Consider the following 26,665-nt stretch of genomic DNA (forward strand, 5'->3'; position numbering starts at 1 on the left):
GCTGCAGAAGATAGAATATTGCTGAACAGCGAGTGTTGCTGTCTGATTCTTGCTCTGGAAGCTTCGTCTCAGGGAGGTACCCAGCTCTGTGAGGTGTGAGGTGTGAGGTGTCAGTCTGCACCTAGTGGGGGATGTCTCCCATTTAGGCTACTCAGGGGTCAGGGAGCCACTTGAGCAGACAGTCTGTCCATTCTCAGATCTCAACCTCCATGCTGGGAGATCCACTGCTCTCTTCAAAGCTGTCAGACAGGGACATTTACCTCTTCCAAGGTTTCTGCTGCTTTTTATTTAGCTATGCCCTGTCTCCAGAGGTAGAGTCTACAGAGACAGGCAGGCCTCCTTGAGCTGTGATGGGCTCCACCCAGTTCGAGCTTCCTGGCAGCTTTTTTTTTTACCTACTTAAGCCTCAGCAATGGCAAGTGCCCCTCCCTTAGCCTTGCTGCTGTCTTGCAGTTAGATCTCAGACTGCTGTGCTAGCAATGAGGGAGGCTCTGTGGGTGTGGGACCCTCTGAGCCAAGTGTGGGATATAATCTCCTGGTGTGCCCTTTGCTAAGACCCTTGGTAAAGCGCAGTATTAAGGTGAGAGTTACCCGATTTTTCAGCTGTAGTGTGTCTCAATTTCCTTTGGCTTTAGGGAAAGGAATCCCTTCCCCCTTGCACTTCCCAGGTGAGGCGATGCCTCACCCTGCCTCAGGTCTCGCTGGTCAGGCTGCCCCTGCGGACCAGCACCAACTGTTCGACATGCCCCAGTGAGACGAACCCAGTACCTCAGTTGAAAATGCAGAAATCACCTGTCTTCTGTGTCACTCACGCTGGGAGTTGGAGGCTGGAGCTGTTCCTATTCGGCCATCTTGGGCGTGCCCCCTACTTATTTTTTAAGACGCATTATTAGATTTCTTTTCTGAAGTTTTTGCTGTTTGTGATGCAAGCAGGTATAGCTGTGGACTCCCTCTTTGTACTCCTTTTGCTGCATTCCACAGGTTTTTGTATGTTATGTTTCCATTTTTTTTCATGAATTTTTTCAATTTCCTTCTTAATTCTTTATTGACCTGCTGGTCTTTCAGGAATGTGTTGTTTAATTTCCATGTATTTGTATAGTTTCCAAAATTTCTTGTTATTAATTTCTAGGTTTTTTATTTTTTATTCATTTTTTTTCTTTTTGAGATGGAGTTTTGCTCCTGTTGCCCAGGCTGGAGTGCAATGGCACGATCTCGGCTCACCACAACCTGTGCCTCCTGAGTTCAAGTGATTCTCCTACCTCAGCCTCCCATGTAGCTGGGATTATGGGCATGCACTACCACCCCTGCCTAATTTTTGTATTTTTAGTAATGATTGAGTTTCTTCCTGTTGGTTGGACTGGACACAAACTCCTGACCTCAGTTGATCTGCTCACCTCAGCCTCCCAAAGTGCTAGGGTTACAGGCATGAGACACTGCACCTGGCCAATTTCTAGTTTTATTCCATTGTAGTCAGAGAAGATGCTTGATATTATTTCAATTTTTTTGTGTGTGTATGAGAGGGAAACATTATGTTTCTTCGTATCTAGGACGTGGAGCTGGTGCAGCCCACTTGCCCTTTACAGAGACATCAATGAATCTTACCAGGAGCTCCTCTCAGCCATACTCATCAAACCCCATGCTTATGCTCATCACTGGGGTATTTATGGGCAAGCCAGCTTTGTCCAGCTGTGGCTCTGCATCCCCACAGAACAGGAAGCTCAGGGAACTGGGTACTCCAATGTCCAGCCTATCACTTGAAACAACAGAGAATATCTCACAGTAAACAAAGATCCACTACATACCCATCTGCTTGTACCACAGCTGGTTCTTACCTGTAAGTGCCATCTACTTGTTTGTAAGTTGAATCAGATAGTTTAATATAAAATCTGTTGACAAAGGGCATAGGGCTGTAGAAGAAAAGCCAAAAGACCTTACCCAATATACTCTACAGTCACACCCTATAGGAAGGGAGAGAAAGATAAAGGAAAAGAAAAAAATAAGAAAAGAAAAAATTCTATCCACAGAAAAATAATTTCAAAAATTGAAAGTGGCAGCCTCTCCAAATGAGAAGGAACCATCATAAGAATTCTGACACAATGAAATATCTGAACGTTGTAAACCACCAAAGGACCATGCTAGCTCCCCAGAAATGAACTCTAAGCAAAATGGGAACTCAGAAATGGCATACAAAGGATTCAAAATATAGATTGCAAAGAAGATAAATGAAATTCAAGACAAAATTGAAAATTAACACAAAAAACTACCAAAGCAATCTGGGAAATGAAGAAAAAGATACACATCTTTAAAAAATCAATCAGAATTCTGGAATTGAAAAATTCGCTTAAAGAATTTCAGAATACAATGGAAAGATTTATAAATAGACTAGAGCAAGCCAAAGAAAGAATTTCAGGGTCTGAAGACCAGTCTTTTGAACTAACCCAGTCAGATAGAAATAAAGAAAAATAGTTTTAAAAAATGAAGAAAGCCTTTGAGAAATACGTGATCATGTCTAGCAACCAAACCTATGAATTATTGGCATTCCTGAGAGAGAAGATAAAGTAAACAACATGGAAAATGCATTTGAGGGAATACTTCAAAAATTTTCAAGAAAAAAGAGCCACAAAGTCTGGATGACAGCACATCAGTGTGCATCACAATTTGCTGAATATCTTAAGACCACTTTTGAGATCTACCACTCAGAAAAAAATTCTTTTGAAAATATTACTGCTCCTTGACAATGCACCTAATCATGGCACCCATGAGCTCTGATGGAGATATGTCAGGAGAGTTCTTTTCATTACTGACAACACAACTTTTATTTTACAGTCATGAATCAAGTAGTAATTTCACATTGTAAGTCTTATCATTTGATATGTACAGTTCAGAAGACGATACCTGCTAGAGATAGTCATTCCTTTGATTAATGAGGGCAAAGTAACTTAAAAACCTTTTCAAAAAGGTTAAGAACATTGGTAATTCATGGGAGGATTCAAACTATCAATATTAACCTGAGTTAGAAGAAATTGATTCCAACTCTCATAGATGACTTGGAGGTTCAAGACTTTGGTAAAGAAAGTAAATGCAGATGTGGTGGAAATAGCAAGAGAATTAGAAGTGGAGGTTGAAAATGTGACTAAATTGCTGCAATCTTATGATCAAACTCTAATGATGAGGAGTTGCTTCTTACAGATGAGCAATGAAATTGTTTCCTTGACAATGAATCCACTACTGTTGAACATTGTTAACATGACAAAAGAAAGGATTTAAAATATATAAATTTTGTTGGGGAAGAAGTAGGATTTCAGAGGATTGATTCCAATTTTGGAAGAAGTTTTACTGTGGATGAAATGTTATCAAACAGCATCACATGCTATAGAAAAGTCTTTTATGAAAGGAAGAGTCAATGTGGTAGACTTCATTGTTGTCTCATTTAAAGAAATTTTTACAGCCACTCAAAGATTCAGCAAGCACTACCATGATCAGTCAGCAGCCATCAACACTGAGCTAACACTCTCCACTAGCAACAAGATTATGACTTGCTGAAGACTCTAATGATTATTAGCATTTTGTAACCATAAAGTATTTTAAAATTAAGTTATGCCCACTTTTTAGATGTAATGCTATTGCACACTTAACCTGCAGTATAGTGTAAACATAACTTTTATACATACTGGGAAACCAAAAAATTCACGTGTCCTACTCTGTTGAAATATTTTCATTATTGTGGTGGTCTGGAATTGAACACACAATATCTTCAAGATATGCCTGGTCATTCTCATAACCAAAAATGTAATTTTCCATCCAGTTTTGTACATTGTGGTCATTCTTCACCCTGTGTCTGTTTAATAATATATCTACCTCCCGTATATCACTGAAACACATTTTTTTTTTGCTGTTCTATCAGCTTCCTTTCTTGGTGTGCATTATTTTATTATTTCTGACAATGATAGGGCAAAAAAATTACAGATACAGCTATGTCTGGAGGTGACTAAGTGGTGGGAGAAGCATAATTTCTAAAGTTTTCTTTACTAAATTCTCTGACATTGGCTCTTCCATTGGTTATTCTGAGCATGTTTTACTTCTGCAGTAATGGGGAGAGGAGAACCCTGTATTTTTTCCATTCTCTTGAACACCTATGATCTTTGTCTCCTTGGAGTGAAATAACAGCTTTCTATTTGATGTGATGACTTTTTTGATGAAGGAACAGAGTTACTAGAGTATACATTCAGGGAAACTAATGCTTTTGGAGTTTGTTTTGTTTTGCTAAAATTGCTCTTGAGGCAGCCATGGTATAAGCAATAATGTACCACAATGCAAATCATAAGATCTCCATTCAAATCCAAGTTCTGCCACACAATGAGATATATGACACTAGATATATCTCCCTTTCCCCATTTGAAAAATAAAAAAATTATTCTTTGCCTTCTAGTGCTTTGGAACAAGTTTAATGATAAAGTGGTGAAAATTCTCTTTAGTTGCTTTCAGAATCTCTGTCACTGTCTTTTGAAAATTAAGTTATAATGTGTCTTGATGTGGATCTCTGAGGATATATTGATTGGAGTTTCTTGAGCTTTCTTAATGTTTATATTCATGACTGTCATCAAATTTGGGTTGTTTAAGCCATTGTTTCTTCAAATATTCTGTCTATTTATCTCTTTTCCCCTTGGATTTCCATAATGCATATCTTGGTCTGCTTCATGGGGTCCTACAGATCCCTTAGGTTCTATTTAATTTTCTTTAATCTTTTTTTTTCAGTCTGTTCATCAGGCTTGATACTTTCCACTGACCTATCTATCTCTATGATCTCTGATTCTTCTGCTGGCTCAAATCTGCTTTCGAAGCCCTCTAGTGAAATTTTAATCTCAGTTATTATACTTTTAAGCTCCGGAATTTCTTTTTGGTTTAATTTTAGATTTTTATTTCCTTATTAATATTTATATTTTGTTCATACATCTTTTGTTTAACCTTTATCATATTTTAGTTTGTGAATTCAAAATATCTGAGACTAGTCTCAGTCAATTTAGGAAGCTCATTTTGCCAAGATTAAGGACACACCCATGACACAACCTCAGGAGATCTTGATAACATGTGGTGAAAGTGGTCAGGGAACAGCTTAGTTTTATACATTTTAGGGAGACATGAGACATCAGTAAATATATGTAAGATTTGTGATTAGCCTTTCGCTGAATACACAATTTACAGCAATAGTCACTTATTCCTTAGTCTGGCTTAGTAAAACAATAAGGCAGAGGAAGCAATCAGATATTTGTCTCACATAAACAGAGATGACTTTGAGTTCTGTCTGTCCCTTGTCCACAAGTAATTTTCTTGTGGGCAAACTGTGAGGGAGGTTGGTAGCTTTTTAAACTCTTTGTAGCTATCTTATTTAGGAATAGAATGAGAGGTGGGTTTGTCCAACACAGTTCCCAGCTTGACTTTTCCCTTTGGCTTAGTGATTTTGGGACCCTGAGATTTATTTTCCTTTCACATTTTCCAGTATTTTTTTTTTCAATCTTTTGGAAAAAGCATTTCTCAAGAAAACGAGTCTCTGGTTTCAGGTTTTGTCTGATCTCTCATGGTTACAACAATTTATTCCTAGATGGATAGGTCCCATATTATTAGGAAAACTCATTTTTAGCAGGTGGTAAAGTCCCACATTTTATGAAGAGAAAATCAGGAGAGGAAGGGAGAAAAACAGCAACAAACAACAACAATAAAAAGAACATGAAAGGCTGTTGAATTTTGTTGAAGGTCTTTTCTGCATTTATTGAGATAATCATGTGGTTTTTGTCTTTGGTTCTGTTTATGGGATGGATTACGTTTACTGATTTGCTTATGTTGAACCAACCTTCCATCACAAGGATGAAGCCAACTTGATCTTGGTGGATAAGCGTTTTGATATGCTGCTCAATTCAGTTTGCCAGTATTTTATTGAGGATTTTTGCATCGATGTTCATTAGGGATATTGGCCTAAAATTCTCTTTTTTTGTTGTGTCTCTGCCAGCCTTTGGTGTCAGGATGATGCTGACCTCATAAAATGAGTTAGGGAAGATTCTCTCTTTTTCTGTTGATTGGAATAGTTTCAGAAGGAATGGTACCAGCTCCTCTGTGTACCTCTATAGTATTCTGTGATGGTAGTTTGTATTTGTGTGGGATCGGTGGTGATATCCCCTTTATCATTTTTTATTGCATCTATTTTATTCTTTTTTTTCTTATTTATTAGTCTTGCCAGTAGTCTATCAATTTTGTTGATCTTTTCAAAAAACCAGCTCCTGGATTCATTGATTTTTTGAATGTGTGTGTGTGTGTGTGTGTGTGTGTGTGTGTATGTCTATCTCTTTCAGTTCTGTTCTGATCTTAGTTATTTCTTGCCTTCTGCTAGTTTTTGAATGTGTTTGTTCTTGCTTCTCTAGTTGTTTTAATTGTGATGTTAGAGTATCAATTTTAGATCTTTCCTGGTTTCTCTTGTGGGCATTTAGTGCTATAAATTTTCCTCCACATACTTCTTTAAATGTGTCTCAGAGATTCTGCTATGTTGTGTCTTTGTTCTCCTTGGTTTCAAAGAACATCTTCATTTCTGCCTTCATTTTGTTATTTAAGCAGTAGTGATTCAGGAGCAGTTTGTTCAGTTTCCATGTAGTTGTGCAGTTTTGAGTAAGTTTAATCCTGAGTTCTAGTTTGATTGCACTGTGGTCTGAGAGACAGTTTGTGGTGATTTCTGTTCTTTTACATTTGCTGAGGAATGCTTTACTTCCAACTATGTGGTCAGTTTTGGAATAAGTGTGATGTAGTGCTGAGAAGAATGTATGTTCTGTTTATTTGGGGTGGAGAGTTCTGTAGATGACTATTAGGTCCACTTGGTGCAGAGCTGAGTTCAAATCCTGGATATCCTTGTTAACCTTCTGTCTCATTGATCTGTCTAACATTGACAGTGGGGTGTTAAAATCTCCCATTATTGAGTGGGAGTCTAAGTCTCTTTGTAGGTCTCTAAGGACTTGCTTTATGAATCTAGGTGCTCCTGTATTGGGTGCATATATATTTAGGATAGTTAGCTCTTCCTGTTGAATTGATCCCTTTACCATTATGTAATGGCCTTCTTTGTCTCTTTTGATCTTTGTTGGTTTAAAGTCTGTTTTATCCGAGACTAGGATTGCAACCTCTGCTTTTTTTTGCTTTCCATTTCCTTTGTAGATCTTCCTCCATCCCTTTATTTTGAGCCTATGTGTATCTTTTCATGTGAGATGAGGCTCCTGAATACAGCACACTGATGGGTCTTGACTCTTTATCCAAAGTGCCAGTCTGTGTCTTTTAACTGGAGCATTTAGACTATTTACATTTAAGGTTAATATTGTTATGTGTGAATTTGATCCTGCCATTACGATGTTAGCGGGTTATTTTGCCCATTAGTTGATGCAGTTTCTTCCTTGCATTGATGGTCTTTACAATTTGGCATGTTTTTGCAGTGGCTGGTACAGGTTGTTCCTTTCCATGTTTAGTGCTTTCTTCAGGATCTCTTGTAAGGCAGGCCTGGTGGTGAGAAAATCTCTCAACATTTGCTTGTCTGTGAAGGATTTTATTTCTCCTTCACTTATGAAGCTTAGTTTGGCTGGATATGAAATTCTGGGTTGAAAATTCTTTTCTTTAAGAATGTTGAATATTGGCCCCCACTCTCTTCTGGCTTCTGTAGTTTCTGCTGAGAGATCTGCTGTTAGTCTGATGGGCTTCCCTTTGTGCGTAACCCATCCTTTCTCTCTGACTGCCCTTAACATTTTTTCCTTCATTTCAACCTTGGTGAATCTGACAATTATTTGTCTTGGAGTTGGTCTTCTCGAGGAGTATTTTTGTGGTGTTCTCTGTATTTCCTGAATTTGAATGTTGGCCTGCCTTGCTAGGTTGGGAAGTTCTCCTGGATAATATCCTGAAGAGTGTTTTCCAGTTTGGTTCCTTTCTCCCTGTCACTTTCAGGTACACCAACGAAACATAGATTTGGTCTTTTCAGATAGTCCCATATTTCCTGGAGGCTTTGTTTATTTCTTTTTACTCTTTTTTCTCTAATCTTCTCTTCTTGCTTCATTTCGTTAATTTGATCTTCAATCACTGATACGCTTTCTTCCACTTGATTGAATCAGCTTCTGAAGCTTGTGCATGCATCATGTAGTTCTTGTGCCATGGTTTTCAGCTCCATCAGGTCATTTAAGGTCTTCTCAACAGTGTTTATTCTAGTTATCCATTTTTCTATTCTTTTTTCAAGGTTTTTAGCTTCCTTACCATGGGTTCAAACATCCTCCTTTAGCTCAAAGAAGTTTGTCATTACCAACCTTCTGAAGTGTACTTCTGTCAACTCGTTAAAGTCATTCTCCATCCAGCTTTGTTCCATTGCTGGTGAGGAGCTATGATCCTTTGGAGAAGAGGTGGTCTGGTTTTTAGAAAATTCAACTTTTCTGCTCTGGTTTCTTCCCATCTTTGTGGTTTTATCTACCTTTGGTCTTTGACAATGGTGAACTACAGGTGGGGTTTTGATGTGTATGTCCTTTTTGTAGATATTGATGCTATTTCTTTATGTTTGTTAGTTTTCCTTCTAACAGTCAGGTCCCTCAGCTGCAGGTCTGTTGGAGTTTGCTGGAGGTCCACTCCAGAACCCGTTTGCCTGGTTATCACCAGTGGAGGCTGCAGAACAGCAAATTTTGCAGAACAGCAAATATTGCTGCCTGATCCTTCCTCTGGAAGCTTTGTCTCAGAGGGGCGCCTGGCTGTATGTGGTGTCAATCTGCCCCTACTGGGCGGTGTCTGCCAGTTAGGCTATATGGGATTCAGGGACCCACTTGAAGAGGCAGTCTGTCTGTTTTCAGAGCTCAAACACTGTGCTGGGAAAATCACTGCTGTCTTCAAACTGTCAGACAGGGACATTTAAGTCTGCAGAAAATTCTGCTGCCATTTGTTTAGCAATGCCCTGCCCCCAGAGGTGGAGTCTACAGAGGCAGGCAGGCCTCGCTGAGCTGTGGTGGGCTCTACCCAGTTCAAACTTCCTGGCTGCTTTGTTTACTTACTCAAGCCTCAGCAATGGTGGATGCCCTTCCCCCAGCCAGGCTTCCACCTTGCAGTTTCATCTCGGACTGCTGTGCTAGCAGTGAGCAAGGCTCCATGGGCATGGGACCTGTGGAATGAGGCACAGGATATAATCTCCTGATGTGCCTTTTGCCAAGACCATTGGAGAAGTGCAGTATTTGGGCAGCATTGCCCCAATTTTCCCGGTACAGTCTCTCATGGCTTCCCTTGGTTAGAAAAGGGAAATCCCCCAACCCCTTGTTCTTCCTAGGTGAGGTGATGCCCCACCCTGTTTTGGCTTGCCCTACATGGGCTGCACCCACTGTCCAACCAGTCCCAATGAAATGAACTAAGTACCTCAGTTGGAAAGCAGAAATCACCCATGTTCTGCATCGATCACCCTGGGAACTGCAGATCGGAGCTCCTATTCAGCCATTCTGGAATTAGGGGAGCCTCTATTTTTATTATTTTTTATCTTTAGATATCAACAGTCTGATTGTAAAGTTTATATGGAGAGGCCATAAAACCCAGAACAGCCAATGTTAAGGAGAACAAAGTCAAATGATTAACCTTACCCAATTCAACTTCAAGACTTATTTTGAAGCTACAGTAATCAATAGAGTGTGCCATTGGTGAAAAAATAGTCAAATAGATTAATGCAAATGAGTAAAGAGCCTGAAATAGATAATCAGAAATACAGTCAAGTGATCTTTGAAAAAAAAGCAAAGGCAATTCAATGGGAAAAAATAGTCTTTTCCACAAAGACTAATGGAGTAACTGGAGAGTCACACACAGAAAAATGAATTTGGAAATAAACCTTACATCTTTAATGAAAGTTAACTTCTAAATATAAAATGCAAAACTATGAAACTCTGATAACATAAGGTAGGAGAAAATAAAGATGATCTTGATCTGGCAATCGTTTTTAAAATACTACAATGAAGGTACAATCCATGAAATAAAGAATAACTAAGCTAGCCTTTATTAAAATTTAAAATTTCTACTCCACAAAAGACACTATCAAGGGGATCAGATGACAAGACACAGATTGGGACAAATATTTTCAAAAAATATATCTGATAAATGACAGCTATATAAATTTTTTTAAAACTCAATGATTAGAAATCAGACACCTTGTTTAAAAAAATGGGCAACTGATCTGAACAGATACCTCACCCAAGAAGACATACAGGTGGCAAATAAATATATGAAAAGTTCTCATCATTAAATGTCATTAGGGACCTGCAAACTAAAACCCCAATGAGATACTATCACACACTTATACAATGGCTAAAATTCAAAACACTGAAAGAACCAAATGCTGACAAGGATGTGCAGCAATGAGAACTATTAGTCATTGCTGGTGGAAATGCAAAATGGTACAGACACTTCAGGAGACAGCTGGGCAGTGTCTAATAAAACTAAAATATGTTTACTATGTTATCTAGTAGTTGTGCTCCTTGGCATTTGCCAAATGAATTAAAAATATATCTCCACACAAAAATCTGCACATGGATGTTTATAGCAGTTTTATTCTTCATTGTCAAAAATTAGAAATCACCAAGATGTTCTTCAATAGATAAATGAATAAACAACGTGGTAAACCTGTACAATGAATGTTATTTAGTGTTAAAAAGAAATGAACTATCAAGACTTGAAAAGACAAGGAGAAACTTTATACATATTAGTAAGTTAAAGCTTAAAAGGCTACATACTGTATGATTCCAAACACATGACATTCTGGAAAAGGCAAAACTATGCCGACACAGCAAAGATTATTTGTTGCTAGGACTCACAAGGAAGACAGGGTGAAGAGGTAGAGCACAGAGCGTTTTAAGGTCAGTAAAGCTGTTTTATATGGTACTACAATAGTAGATACATGTCATTATGCTTTAGTCAAATCCCATAGAATGTACAACACAAAAATGAACCCCACATAACCTATGAGCTTTAGATGATGATGATGTATCAATGTTGGTTCATTGATTGTAACCTATGAGAGTTCTTAATTGTGAGAGAGGCTGTGTATGGGTGCAGGGAAAGACGCATGTGGTAATTATACACTTTCCACTTAGTGTTGCTGGAAACCCCAAACTGCTGTTAAGAAACACATTTTTCTAAAACCTACTCTAACCCACCATTCTAGTCAAGCTGAGGTTTGTATTACTCAGTAACTGTGGAGGGCTTAATGTTGATACTCCCCTGATCATTTGGACTGAGATGTGAATTCTATGAGATGGGATATGACATGTCACTGAACCAGGAATTGAAAAACTGGGATTCTAAGTCTTATACTGAGGCATTGTGATACTGTCTCATTGAGTCAATAATTGCTCATTTCTAAAAAACAAAGCAAATCCTGTTTAGAATAGTTGATCTCAGAGATCCCTTATGTCTTCAAATTATCTATAATTCTTTCATTCTGTACACTGAAAGGTCTAAGGAGAAGCCTCAGCTCAACAGAAGAGAGGAGGAGCAGAACTGGGACACCTAGCTCTCAAGGAATGAAATGATTATTCTAAAGAGAGCAACTAAGCTTATTTTACCCAAAATAAGGTAGCATATTTCTGTTAGAGTTCAGAGTTACATGAGTCAGGGACCAAGTTTTTGCTTTTCTTTGCTCTGTATAAAGGGTTCTCCAAGGCCTTTGACTTATCCAAGTACTAAAGGTTATAAAACCAAACTCTTCTGACCCCCAATCTAGTCAATTTGGGCTGTAATTATTAATGAAATTAATGTTTATTTTGAGAATCATTTACTAGACTGAATCATAAAATACTGAACCTTAGTACACAATCAGTAAATATCTGTGGACTCAATTGAACTGAATGTTTTGCTTGGAATGAAACCTTCAAGATGCAGGGCTTATGGGTTCTAGTCTCAGCTCTAGCAGCAGCAGACACCATGTTCTTGGCTACAGTACTGAATCTTCAAGGCTCAGCCTCCTCATTCCTGAAATGGGTCAATTTTATTGTAACCAAAGGCAATTGAGAGATTCTCAAGGGACATGAGGTGTGAGAATTCTCTGTAAATTTTTAGAATCCCTGTTAAAAATGACCAGTAAAACATTGTGCAATTGTGTCTTAACATAACTTAATTTTTCTTAATAAGAGAACCGGAAATAACCTCACTAGGGAATTTAGAATAAATATGATGATATCTTCAAAGAAAATGGCTTTGCATAAGTATTGTCATCCGTGATCTAGTAAAGTGTATCTTTCTAGTTGTATTTAGGCCCTCAACTCAAAATGTCAGTTCCCATTAAGGTCTACACATTGAGGTGGTTTTGTGCTATGAGTCCATTTAGTGATTTCCCTACCTCCCACCCTCTATTAGATTCACAGCTGTTCTGTCCATAATTTCCTATGCTTGCTTTGCTTTATTACATTATTTTTGAAAATGAGAGACCAAAAACAATAGAAAGCAGCCGTGTCTGGAGGTGACTGGGAGGTCAAGAAGCCTTAGTTTCTCAAGCCCTTAGCACCAAATTCTCTGAGATCAGTGGTTCCCTCAGTTACACTGAGCGTTTCACCTCCGCAGTGATGGAGAAGGGAAAACTCTTATTTTTTCTCATGAGCTGGGGCTGTTTTGCTTAGATAAATAAGGGGTTCTGTTTAATGTGAATCCTGTTTTATGAACAGAATCAATGTGGTATATATTCAGAATGACTAATGTTTGGAAGTTTGTTATGTTTTAGCAAACAATTTTTTTTTTTTCGAATTTGGGTCTTCTGTTCTGAAGGCATCTCTAGAAGTAAGAGATAATGCACCATGATGGGCATCAGAAGACCTCAGCTCAAATCCCAGTTCTGCCAGCTATGAGCTGTGTGGCACTAACAGGTGTCCTGTTCTCCCAGGGTCTCCCTTTTCCTATTTGAAAAATAAAAAATAACAATTCCTGCTTTCATGTGTATTTTCAGGGGGTTTAATGGTAAGGGTATTCATATCTGCTAAGCTAATTTACTTGATATATGTTTGGTTATTTAAGATATATGAGTTATATTAGCTATTTCATGTTTAGGCTGCTGTATTTTTAGTAGGCTATATTAAATAGACGATTTCATTATAAAGGAAAAAGTCTCCTAATCTTTGATATAGCATTGACATACTTTCAAAATATACAAGGCATAGAATACATCAATTTCCCTCAAAATCATAAATTCCCAACTGGTTATTAATCTAAGGATTCAGAATTTTGAGTAATTGTTTTTGCATCAGATTATTTACTTCAGTGCTCTCAATTATGATAGTGCATTGGAACCACTTGGGTTAACCTTTTTTTTTTTAATTACCAATACCTAGGCTCCAAAGTGGGCACTGGAATGAAGGAGAACAAGACCAAAGGACATTTTATTTTTATCTTTATCAGTGGCTCAAAGTCCTTTCAGAAGGAGCATATAGTGGACCTAGGTGATTGGTAACTTTATACGTCAAAAAGGCACACACTGAATTAGCATGGAGTGTTATAAAAGGCTTGGAGCGCAAGCTCACCGTTGTCTTAACAAGAAGAGAAGGCTTCAATGGATTCTCTTGTGGTCCTTGTGCTCTGTCTCTCCTGTTTGCTTCTCCTTTCACTCTGGAGACAGAGATCTGGGAGAGGAAAACTCCCTCCTGGCCCCACTCCTCTCCCAGTGATTGGAAATATCCTACAGATAGATATTAAGGACGTCAGCAAATCCTTAACCAATGTAAGTATGCTCCTTCAGTGGCTTGCAAAAGGTAAGTAAATTCACCTGTAGTTTTTGAATAAAATATATCCCTAGAGGTACATTGCTACAAGAGATCATTGTAAAGTAAAATACTTTGAAAGGCTTTTGTTGCGTTTTCTCCATCACTGCAGAGGTGAAACCTCAGTGTAACTGAGTCTGTCAGGGTTAGAAATAGTGGAATGCAATCATGTATTTTGTGAGTAGAGAAAGATTTAGGTCTTTGCATGTTCGATTCAAAATAACAAAGTGTCAATAGTTTGAAATGTTGTGTTCCTTCTTTATTTCATGGTCATTTGCTATAATTTTTGGCTGAAGGTAAATGGTAAGGAATGTGTTTGTTATTAGAGATTTTATTATGTAGGTCCTCTACTATATTAGCCGTGTGTTTTATTCAGAACAGCTGTGAAAACTGAACTTTTCTGAAGAAATAATTTATGCCTGTTGTAAAGGAAATAGCTGTGGGTTCAGGAACAGCAAAAGCAGATAAGTAGTACATAGGAAGTTATAGACTTCCATTATTGGATCAACAAATTAATGTTTTAATTAAACTATAGCTACAATATATAAACCCCAACATGACCTTAGAGTTTAGTAATAGTAGGAAGAGGGGTAGAAGATGTATAAGTATTAGGGTTTTCTTCTCAAGTGAAAGATGGTTTAACAGTGTTAATATGATATGTGAATACCCCTCATTGTGTAATAATTAGCACATACAGAAAGTAAAGGGCTGCGATTAGTATAGTATAGTAAACCTTATAAGCATGCTGGTATGATTAGTCCAAGAGAATGAGGTATAGTTATGAAAACTACTACTAGAGTGATGGTAGGGGGCAGGGCAAGGTTGGCAAGGCTAGTTAGGAGTCATCTTGTGGCTATCAGGGGCAGAAGTGTTTGAAGGCCCCATGTTATTAGTATGGTTTGACTGTGTACTTTGTAGTTTGAGTTCACAAGGCAGAATAGTACAGATGAGGTTAGTCCTTGGGCAATTATTAGGGCAGTTGTGCCTGTAAAACTTCAGGTGGTTTGAATGAGTATAGCCATGATAACAAGTGCCATGTGGCTTATGGAAGAGTAAGTAATGAGTGATTTTAGATCAGTTTGGCACAGACAAATGGAGCTTGTTATGATTATTCCTCATAGGGATAGTATGAGGGAGGAATAAGCTATAAACTCTGTTAGGGGGTTAAGGATTAAGGTGATTCGTATAATCCCATAGCCACCTAATTTTAGGAGTACTGCTGTGGGGACTATTGATCCAGCAATGGGGACCTCTACGTGGGCTTTTGGGAGTCCTAGGTGGAGTCCATAGAGAGGTGATTTTACTGTAAATGCTAGATGCATGCTAATCATAAAAGGCTATTAGACCAGGAAATTATTAGTTATTGAAGCTGGATATTTGTGTTAAGGTAGACACAAGAGTGCTGCTGATAAATTTCTCAAGCATGAGTGTTTGAGTAAGTGGAGTTTCAAATTTGGGTCTTCTGTATGTTAGCTGTGGGACACTGCAAATGAATTTGTCATTCTCTTAGCTCAGTTTGTTTAAAGTAGAACAAATAGACCTGCTGAATATGTTGATGTGAGGATTAATTGTAATCTATGTAGCAATTGTCTGATCATTGCCTTGCACATCATAGGCCATCTGAGTGGCAAGTATAATAATAATCATCATGTTTATATATATAATTCAGAAATATTTGAGCCTGTATGACTGAATAAAAGCATACAAATACAATGAAAATATGAATCTAAGTCAGGCGTAGTAAATGGATGAAATAGTGACTTTATTTGCTGTTACCTGTATCTCCTTTTCTAGCTCTCAAAAGTCTATGGCCCTGTGTTCACTCTGTATTTTGGCCTGGAACGCATGGTGGTGCTGCATGGATACGAAGCGGTGAAGGAAGCCCTGATTGATCTTGGAGAGGAGTTTTCCGGAAGAGGACATTTTCCATTGGCTGACAGAGCTAACAGAGGATTTGGTAGGTGTGCATGTGCCTATTTCAGCATAAGTCATGGGGATGGGGAGGATGGAAAACAGACTAGCAGAGCTTTTCATGCAGAGCTTGGCCCATCCACGTGGCTGCTTCCTCTTTCTTGCCTGGGATCTCCCTCCTAGTTTCTGTTTGTCTTCCTGTTAGGGATTATTTTCAGCAATGGAAAGCGATGGAAGGAGATCCGGCGTTTCTCCCTCATGACGCTGCGGAATTTTGGCATGGGGAAGAGGAGCATTGAGGATCGTGTTCAAGAGGAAGCCCGCTGCCTTGTGGAGGAGTTGAGAAAAACCAAGGGTGGGTGAACCTGCTCTGTATCACTGACCTTACTGGACTGCTGTCCCCTCTACTGACATTCTTGGAAACATTTCAGGGGTGGCCAGATCTTTTATTATGAGTCCTGGTTGTTAGCTCATGTGAAGCGGGGTTTGAGGCTGAGAGCCAAGGGAATTTGCACATATTTGTGCTGTGTGTGTACAGGTATGATTGTGCATACAGTGTGGGTATAAAAGGTTCATTTAATCCTATGTTCTCCTGAACTTTGCTTCTTTGTTTTCAAATAAGAAATCGTCAATATAGGTTTTGAGTTCATTTTTTGAAAGAGTTAAAGAGCAGTGTTTTTCCCATTACCTATTCCAGATCATGTCACCAGAGAATACTTGGCAAGTAGACATAGTGGGAATGACCCTATCACACCCCTAGGGAGCATGAACCAAATGGCATGTGCTTTTATTGTGTTTATAATTGGACTATGTTTCTATGGTCAGCCTCACTGACTTGTCTGGGGTTTCTTTTAGGCCCATGCTTGCCGTTCTGGCCAGTAATGACATTCTACAGTTTGTATTGCTTAGGCATATCTTATTGCAGTTCTCATCAATTTTTATTTCTCTGTAAACAGAGCATTATTTAAAAAATAGTGTTACTTCTTGTTACTCTATTGATTTATGTATTTTGAGTAAACATATGCTGTAGCATAATTCTGTGAAATACACAAATGTCAATTTATAAAATGATTTATTTACCTACATTTTAATTATTAGTAATAACCCTGTAATCTGTATTCCTTAAGTACAATTTGGCTCCATTTCAGTTTTGGTTATCTTTTCCCAACCATATTTATGAAATTTTGGCTTCGAAACTTATGGTAATTATTATTTTCCACTGCTAACTCTGCTCACGTATGAAGCTTTACAATGAATCGGTTTATCAGCTTGGATACCAAATTACCTTGTTTTTAAATTCTGTTTTCCATATGAAATGAAAGACTGAAAATCAGATTTATCTGTGAATGATACACACACACTCAACAGACTTCCAGCTGTTCAATGCCTTGCTATTCATTCAGAGTACTTTTGATTAAAGTCACTATTTAGGGCTTATGGGTGTGAATTTGGAAGCTGTTTAAATATAAAGTTTAATATTTCAAAATAACAAGAGCTATGCATAACAAACTCATAGCCAATATCATATCGAATGGGCAAAATCTGGAAGAATTTCCTTTGAAAACCAGAGCAAGACAAAGATGCCCTCTTTCACCACTCCTATTCAACATAGTATTGGAAGTTCTGGCCAGGGCAATCAGGTAAGAGAAAGAAATAAACGGTATTGAAATAGGATGAGAGGAAGTCAAATTGTCTCTGTTTACAGATGACATGATTATATATTTAGAAAACCCCATTGTCTCAGCTCCAAAACTGTTTAAGCTGATAAGCAACTTTAGCGAAGTCTCAGGAAGCAAATTCTATGTGCAAAAATCACAAGCATTCCTATACACCAATAATAGATAAGCAGAGAGCCAAATCATTAGTGAACTCCCATTCACCATTGCTACAAAGAGAATAAAATGCCCTGAAATACAACTTAAAAGGGATGTGAAAGAGACCTCTTCAAGGAGAACTACAAACCACTGCTCAGGGAATTAAGAGATGATACAATCAAATGGAAAAACATTCCATGCTCATGAATAGTAAGAATAAATATCGTGAAAATGGCCATACTGCCAAAAGTAGTTTATAGATTTAATGCTATTCCCATCAAGCTGCCATTGATTTTCTTCACAGAACTAGAAAAAACTACTTTAAATTTCATGCGGAACCAAAAAAGATCTTGTAAAGCTAAGACAATCCTAAGCAAAAGGAACAAAGCTGGAGGCATCACACTACCTGACTTCAAACTATACTACAAGGCTACAGTAACCAAAACAGCATGGTACTGATACCAAAACAGATATATAGACCAATGGAACATAACAGAGGCCTCAGAAATAAAGTCACATATCTACAACCATCTGATTTTCAACAAACCTGACAAAAACAAGCAATGGGGAAAAGATTCCCTATTTAATAAATGGTGTTGGAAAAACTGGCTAGCCATATGCAGAAGACAGAAACTGGATGCCTTCCTTACATCTTCTTTTTTTTTTTTTTTTTTTTTAATTATACTTTAAGTTCTATGGTACATGTGCACAATGTGCAGGTTTGTTACATATGTGTGATGTTCCCCACATTGTGTCCAAGTGTTCTGACCATTCTGTTCCCACCTATGAGTGAGAACATGCAGTGTTTGGTTTTCTGTCCTTGCAATAGTTTGCTCAGAATGATGGATTCCAGCTTCATCCATATCCCTACAAAGGACATGAACTCATCCTTTTTTATGGCTGCATAGTATTCCATGGTGTATAGGTGCCACATTTTCTTAATCCAGTATATCATTGATGGACATTTGGGTTGGTTCCAAGTCTTTGCTATTGTGAACAGTGCCACAATAAACATACGTGTGCATATGTCTTTATAGCAGCATGATTCATAATCCTTTCGGTATATATCCAGTAATGGGATGGCTGGGTCAAATGGTATTTCTAGTTCTACATCCTTGAGGAATTACCACACTGTCTTCCACAATGGTTGAACTAGTTTACAGTCCCACCAACTGTGTAAAAGTGTTCCTATTTCTCCACATCCTCTCCATCACCTGTTGTTTCCTGACTTTTTAATGATCACCATTCTAACTGGTGTGAGATGGTATTTCTGGTTTTGTAGTATTTGTGGCATTGTGGTTTTGATTTTCATTTCTCTGATGACCAGTGATGGTGAGCATTTTTTCATGTGTCTGTTGACTGCATAAATGTCTATAAATGTCTTCTTTTGAGAAGTATCTGTTCATATCCTTTGCCCAGTTTTTGATGGGGTTGTTTGATTTTTTTCTTGTAAATTTGTTTAAGTTGTTTGTGTATTCTGGATAAAAGCCCTTTGTCAGATGGGTAGATTGTAAAAATTTTCTCCCATTCTGTAGGTTGCCTGTTCGCTCTGATGGTAGTTTCTTTTGCTGTGCAGAAGCTTTTTAGTTTACTTAGATCCCATTTGTCAATTTTGGCTTTTGTTGCCATTGCTTTTGGTGTTTTAGTCATGAAGTCCTTGCCCATGCCTATGTCCTGAATGGTATTGCCTAGGTTTTCTTCTAGGGTTTTTAAGGTTTTAGGTCTAACATTTAAGTCTTTAATTCATCTTGAATTAATGTTTGTATAAGATGTAAGGAAGTGATCCAGTTTCAGCTTTTGCCATATGGCTGGCCAGTTTTCCCAGAACCATTTATTAAATAGGAAATCCTTTCCCCATTTCTTGTTTTTGTCAGGTTTGTTAAAGATCAGATGGTTGTAGATGTATGGTATTATTTTTGGGAGCTCTATTCTGTTCCATTAGTCTATATCTCTGTTTTGGTACCAGTACCATGCTGTTTTGGTTACTGCAGCCTTGTAGTATAGCTTGAAGTCAGGTAGCGTGATTCCTACAGCTTTATTCTTTTGGCTTAGGATTGTCTTGGCAATGCAGGCTCTTTTCTGTTCCATATGAACTTTAAAGTAGTTTTTTCCAATTCTGTAAAGAAAGTCATTGATAGCTTAATGGGGATGGCATTGAATCTATAAATTACCTTGGGAAGTGTAGCCATTTTCACAATATTGATTCTTCCTATACATGAGCATGGAATTTTCTTCCATGTGTTTTTGTCCTCTTTTATTTCATTGAGCGGTGGTTTGCAGTTCTCCTTGAAGAGGTCCTTCCCATTCCTTGTTAGTTGGATTCCTAGGTATTTTATTTTCTTTGAAGCAATGGTGCATGGGAATTCACTCATGATTTGGCTCTCTGTTTGTCTGTTATTGGTGCATAGTAATGTTTGTGATTTTTGCACATTGATTTTGTATCCTGAGACTTTGCTGAAGTTGCTTATCAGCTTAAGGAGATTTTGGGCTGAGACGATGGGGTTTCTTTTTTTTTTTTTTTAATTATTATTATTATTATTATCATTATACTTTAAGTTCTAGGGTACATGTGCATAACGTGCAGGTTTGTTACATATGTATACTTGTGCCATCTTGCTGTGCTGCACCAATCAACTCGTCAGCACCCATCAACTCGTCATTTACATCAGGTATAACTCCCAATGCAATCCCTCCCCCCTCCCCCCTCCCCATGATAGGCCCCGGTGTGTGATGTTCCCCTTCCCGAGTCCAAGTGATCTCATTGTTCAGTTCCCACCTATGAGTGAGAACATGCAGTGTTTGGTTTTCTGTTCTTGTGATAGTTTGCTAAGAATGATGGTTTCCAGCTGCATCCATGTCCCTACAAAGGACACAAACTCATCCTTTTTTATGGCTGCATAGTATTCCATGGTGTATGTGTGCCACATTTTCTTAATCCAGTCTGTCACTGATGGACATTTGGGTTGATCCCAAGTCTTTGCTATTGTGAATAGTGCCGCAATAAACATACGTGTGCATGTGTCTTTATAGCAGCATGATTTATAATCCTTTGGGTATATACCCAGTAATAGGATGGCTGGGTCATATGGTACATCTAATTCTAGATCCTTGAGGAATCGCCATACTGTTTTCCATAATGGTTGAACTAGTTTACAATCCCACCAACAGTGTAAAAGTGTTCCTATTTCTCCACATCCTCTCTAGCACCTGTTGTTTCCTGACTTTTTAATGATCGCCATTCTAACTGATGTGAGATGGTATCTCATTGTGGTTTTGATTTGCATTTCTCTGATGGCCAGTGATGATGAGCATTTTTTCATGTGTCTGTTGGCTGTATGAATGTCTTCTTTTGAGAAATGTCTGTTCATATCCTTTGCCCACTTTTTGATGGGGTTGTTTGTTTTTTTCTTGTAAATTTGTTTGAGTTCTTTGTACGTTCTGGATATTAGCCCTTTGTCAGATGAGTAGATTGCAAACATTTTCTCCCATTGTGTAGATTTCCTGTTCACTCTGATGGTAGTTTCTTTTGCTGTGCAGAAGCTCTTTAGTTTAATGAGATCCCATTTGTCAGTTTTGGCTTTTGCTGCCATTGCTTTTGGGGTTTTAGACATGAAGTCTTTGCCCACGTCTATGTCCTGAATGGTACTACCTAGGTTTTCCTCTAGGGTTTTTATGGTATTAGGTCTAACATTTAAGTCTCTAATCCATCTTGAATTAATTTTCGTATAAGGAGTAAGGAAAGGATCCAGTTTCAGCTTTCTACTTATGGCTAGCCAATTTTCCCAGCACCATTTATTAAATAGGGAATCCTTTCCCCATTTCTTGTTTCTCTCAGGTTTGTCAAAGATCAGATGGCTGTAGATGTGTGGTATTATTTCTGAGGACTCTGTTCTGTTCCATTGGTCTATATCTCTGTTTTTGTACCAGTACCATGCTGTTTTGGTTACTGTAGCCTTGTAGTATAGTTTGAAGTCAGGTAGCGTGATGCCTCCAGCTTTGTTCTTTTGACTTAGGATTGTCTTGGAGATGCAGGCTCTTTTTTGGTTCCATATGAACTTTAAAGCAGTTTTTTCCAATTCTGTGAAGAAACTCATTGGTAGCTTGATGGGGATGGCATTGAATCTAAAAATAACCTTGGGCAGTATGGCCATTTTCATGATATTGATTCTTCCTACCCATGAGCATGGTATGTTCTTCCATTTGTTTGTGTCCTCTTTTATTTCACTGAGCAGTGGTTTGTAGTTCTCCTTGAAGAGGTCCTTTACATCCCGTGTAAGTTGGATTCCTAGGTATTTTATTCTCTTTGAAGCAATTGTGAATGGAAGTTCATTCATGATTTGGCTCTCTGTTTGTCTGTTACTCTAACTATACAATCATGTCATCTGCAAACAGGGACAATTTGACTTCCTCTTTTTCTAACTGGATACCCTTTATTTCTTTCTCCTGCCTTATTGTCCTGGTCAGAAGTTCCACCACTATGTTGAATAGGAGTGGTGAGAGAGGGCATCCCTGTCTTGTGCCAGTTTTCAAACGGAATGCTTCCAGTTTTTGCCCATTCAGTATGATATTGGCTGTGGATTTGTCATAAATAGTTCTTATTATTTTGAGATATGTCCCATCCATACCTAGTTTATTGAGAGTTTTTAGCATGAAGTGCTGTTGAATTTTGTCGAAGGCCTTTTCTGCATCTATTGAGATAATCATGTGGTTTTTGTATTTGGTTCTGTTTTTATGATGGATTACCTTTATTGATTTGCATATGTTGAACCAGCCTTGCATCCCAGGGTTGAAGTCAGCTTGATTGTGGTGGATAAGCTTTTGGATGTGCTGCTGGATTAGGTTTGTCAGTATTTTTTTGAGGATTTTTGCATCTATGTTCATCAGGGATATTGGTCTAAAATTCTCTTTTTTTGTTGTGTCTCTGCCGGGCTTTGGTATCAGGATGACTATGGCCTCATAAAATGAGTTAGGGAGGATTCCTCCTTTTTCTATTGATTGGAATAGTTTCGGAAGGAATGATTCCAGCTCCTCTTTGTACCTCTGGTAGAATTCAGCTGTGAATTCATCTGGTCGTGGACTTTTTTTGGTTGGTATGCTGTTAATTATTACCTCAATTTCAGAAGCTGTTATTGGTCTATTCAGGGATTCAATTTCTTCTTGATTTAATCTTGGGAGGGTGTAAGTGTCCAGGAATTTATCTATTTCTTCTAGATTTTCTAGGTTTTTTTTTTTGTGTGTGTGTAGAGGTGTTTATTGTATTCTCTGATGGTAGTTTGTATTTCTGTGGGATCAGTGGTGATATCTCCTTTATCATTTTTTACTGCATCTATTTGATTCTTCTCTCTTTTCTTCTTTATTAATCTTGCTAGCCGTCTATCAATTTTGTTGATCTTTTCAGAAAACTGGCTCCTGGATTCAGTGATTTTTTGAAGGGTTTTTTGTGTTTCTATCTCCTTCAGTTCTGCTCTGATCTTAGTTATTTCTTGCCTTCTGCTAGCTTTTGAATGTGTTTGCTCTTGCTTCTCTAGTTCTTTTAATTGTGATGTTCAGGTGTCAATTTTAGATCTTCCCTGCTTTCTCTTGTGGGCATTTAATGCTCTAAATTTTCCTCTACACATTGCTTTAAATATGTCCCAGAGATTCTGGTATGTTGTGTCTTTGTTCTCATTGGTTTCAAAGAACATCTTTATTTCTGCCTTCTTTTCGTTATGTACCCAGTAGTCATTCAGGAGCTGGTTGTTCAGTTTCCATGTACTTGAGCAGTTTTGAGTGAGTTTCTTAATCCTAAGTTCTAGTTTGATTGCCCTGTGGTCTGAGAGACAGTTTGTTGTGATTTCTGTTCTTTTATATCTGCTGATGAGTGGTTTACTTCCAACTATGTGGTCAATTTTGGAATAAGTGTGATGTGGTGCTGAGAAGAATGTATATTCTGTTGATTTGGGGTGGAGAGTTCTGTAGATGTCTATTAGGCTGCTTGGTGCAGAGTTGAGTTCAATTCCTGGATATTCTTGTTAAGTTTCTGTCTCGTTGATCTGTGTAATGTTGACAATGGGGTGTTAAAGTCTCCCATTATTATTGTGTGGGCATCTAAGTCTCTTTGTAGGTCTCTAAGGACTTGCTTTATGAATCTGGGTGGTCCTGCATTGGGTGCATATATATTAAGGATAGTTAGCTCTCCTTGTTAAATTGATCCTTTTACTATTTTGTAATGGCCTTCTTTGTCTCTTTTGATCTTTGTTAGTTTAAAGTCTGTTTTATCAGAGACTAGGATTACAACCCCTGCCTTTTTTTTTTTTTTTTTTTCATTTGCTTGGTAGATCTTCCTGCATCCCTTTATTTTGAGCATATGTGTGTCTTTGCACGTGAGATGGGTCTCCTAAATACAGCACACTGATCGGTCTTGACTCTTTATCCAATATGCCAGTCTGTGTCTTTTAATTGGGGCATTTAGCCCATTTACATTTAAGGTTAATATTGTTATGTGTGAATTTGATCCTGTAATTATGATGTTAGCTGGTTATTTTGCTCAATAATTGATGCAGTTTCTTCCTAGCATGAATGGTCTTTACAATTTGGCATGTTTTTGCAGTGGCTGGTACACGTTGTTCCTTTCCCATGTTTAGTGCTTCCTTCAGGATCTCTTGTAAGACAAGTCTGATTGTGAAAAAATATTTCAGCATTTGTTTGTCTGTAAAGGATTTTATTTCTCCTTCACTTATGAAACTTAGTTTGGCTGGATATGAAATTCTGGATTGAAAATTCTTTTCTTTAAGAATGTTGAATATTGGCCTCCACTCTCATCTGGCTTGTAGGGTTTCTGCCAAGAGATCTGCTGTTTGTCTGATGGGCTTCCTTTGTGGCTAACCTGTCCTTTCTCTCTGGCTGCCCTTAACATTTTTCCCTTCATTTCAACTTGGGGAATCTGACAATTATGTGTCTTGGAATTGCTCTTCTCGAGGAATATCTTTGTGACATTCTCTGTATTTCTTGAATTTGAATGTTGGCATGCCTTGCTAGGTTGAGGAAGTTCTCCTAGATAATATCCTGAAGAGTGTTTTCCAACTTGGTTCTGTTCTCCCTGTCACTTTCAGGTACAGTAATCAGATGTAGATTCGGTCTTTTCTTTTTCTTTTTCTTTTTTTTTATTATTATACTTTAGGTTCAAGGGTACATGTGCATAACGTGCAGGTTTGTTACATATGTATACTTGTGCCATCTTGCTGTGCTGCACCAATCAACTCGTCATTTATATCAGGTATAACTCCCAATGCAATCCCTCCTCCCTCCCCCCTCCCCATGATAGGCCCCGGTGTGTGATGTTCCCCTTCCCGAGTCCAAGTGATCTCATTGTTCAGTTCCCACCTATGAGTGAGAACATGCGGTGTTTGGTTTTCTGTTCTTGCGACAGTTTGCTGAGAATGATGGTTTCCAGCTGCATCCATGTCCCTACAAAGGACACAAACTCATCCTTTTTTGTGGCTGCATAGTATTCCATGGTGTATATGGTCTTTTCACATAGTCCCATATGTCATGGAGGCTTTGTTCATTTCTTTTTACTCTTTTTTCTCTAAACTTCTCTTTTCACTTCATTTCATCCATTTGATGTTCAATTACTGATACCCTTTCTTCCACTTGATCAAATCGGTTACTGAAGCTTGTGTATGTGTCACATAATTCTTGTGCCATAGTTTTCAGCTCTATCAGGTCATTTAAGGATTTCTCTACACTGTTTATTCTAGTTAGCCATTCATCTAATCTTTTTTGAAGATTTTTAGCTTGTTTGCAATGGGTTTGAACATCCTGCTTTAGCTCAGAGAAATTTGTTATTACTGATCATCTGAATCCTTCTTCTCTTGACTTGTCAAAGTCATTCTCCGTCCAGCTTTGTTCTGTTGCTGGCGAGGAACTGCATTCCTTTGGAGAAGAAGAGGCACTCTGATTTTTAGGATTTTCAGCTTTTCTGCTCCGGTTTCTCCCCATCTTTGTGGTTTTATCTACCTTTGGTCTTTGATGATGGTGATGTACAGATGGGGTTTTGGTGTGGATGTCCTTTCTGTTTGTTAGTTTTCCTTCTAACAGTCAGGACCCTCAGCTACACGTCTGTTGGGGTTTGCTGGAGGTCCACTCCTGACCCTGTTTGCCTGGGTATCACCAGTGGAGGCTGCAGAATGGCAAATGTTGCTGTCTGAGCCTTCCTCTGGAAGCTTTGTCTCTTAGGGGCACCCAGCCATATGAGGTGTCAGTCACCCCCAACTGGGAGGTGTCTCCCAGTTAGGCTACTCGGGGTCAGGGACCCACTTGAGGAGGCAGTCTGTCCATTCTCAGATCTCAAACTCCATGCTAGGAGAACCACTACTCTCTTCAAAGCTGTCAGACAGGGATGTTTAAGTCTGCAGAAGGTTCTGCTGCCTTTTTTTCAGCTATGCCTTACCCCTAGAGGTGGAGTCTACAGATGCAGGCAGGCCTCCTTGTGCTGTGGTGGACTCTACCCAGTTCAAGCTTCCCAGCCACTTTGTTTACCTACTCAAGCCTCAACAATGGCAGATGCCCCTCCCCAGCCTCAGTGCCGCCTCACAGTTTGATCTCAGACTGCAGTACTAGCAGTGAGTGGGGCTCCGTGGGTGTGGGACCTCTGAGACAGGCGCAGGATACAGTGTCCTGGTGTGTCATTTGCTAAAGCCATTGGAAAAGTGCAGTATTAGGGTGAGAGTGTCCCAATTTTCCAGGTGCAATCTGTCATGTCTTCCTTTTGCTAGGAAAGGGAATTACTCCACCCCTTGCACTTCCCGGGTGAGGTGATGCCCTGCCCTGCTCTGTGGGCTGCACCCACTGTCTGACAAACCCCTGTGAGATTAACCCAGTTCCTGAGTTGGAAATGCAGAAATCACCCACCTTCTGCATCACTCACACTGGGAGCTGCAGGCTGGAGCTGTTTGTATTTGGTCATCTTGGAGCCTCCCCGCTTCCTTACATCTTACACAAAATTAACTCAAGATGGATTGAAGACTTAAATGTAAAACCTAAAACCATAAAAACCCTAGAAGAAAACCTAGGCAATACCATTCAGGACATAGGCATGGGCAAAGATTTCATGACTAAAACACCAAAAGCAATGGCAACAAAGGCCAAAATTGACAAATGGGACCTAATTAAACTAAAGAGCTCCTG

At 38.6% G+C, this 26,665-nt stretch overlaps 1 protein-coding gene across 1 annotated transcript in view; it reads left to right on the forward strand.

The window, feature by feature from the left end:
• The first annotated feature begins 15,617 nt into the window (after nucleotides 1–15,617).
• The window catches only part of CYP2C19 (cytochrome P450 family 2 subfamily C member 19), a 50,510-nt gene continuing 39,462 nt past the window's right edge, over nucleotides 15,618–26,665 (forward strand). The window contains exons 1-2 of the mRNA XM_073019186.1: nucleotides 15,618–15,729; nucleotides 15,889–16,038. Of these exons, the coding sequence (XP_072875287.1) occupies nucleotides 15,618–15,729; nucleotides 15,889–16,038 (262 nt within the window). The remainder of the gene's footprint in view (nucleotides 15,730–15,888; nucleotides 16,039–26,665) is intronic.

This window comes from Chlorocebus sabaeus, chromosome 9 (genome assembly GCF_047675955.1).
Source record: "Chlorocebus sabaeus isolate Y175 chromosome 9, mChlSab1.0.hap1, whole genome shotgun sequence".
Lineage (NCBI taxonomy): Eukaryota > Metazoa > Chordata > Mammalia > Primates > Cercopithecidae > Chlorocebus > Chlorocebus sabaeus.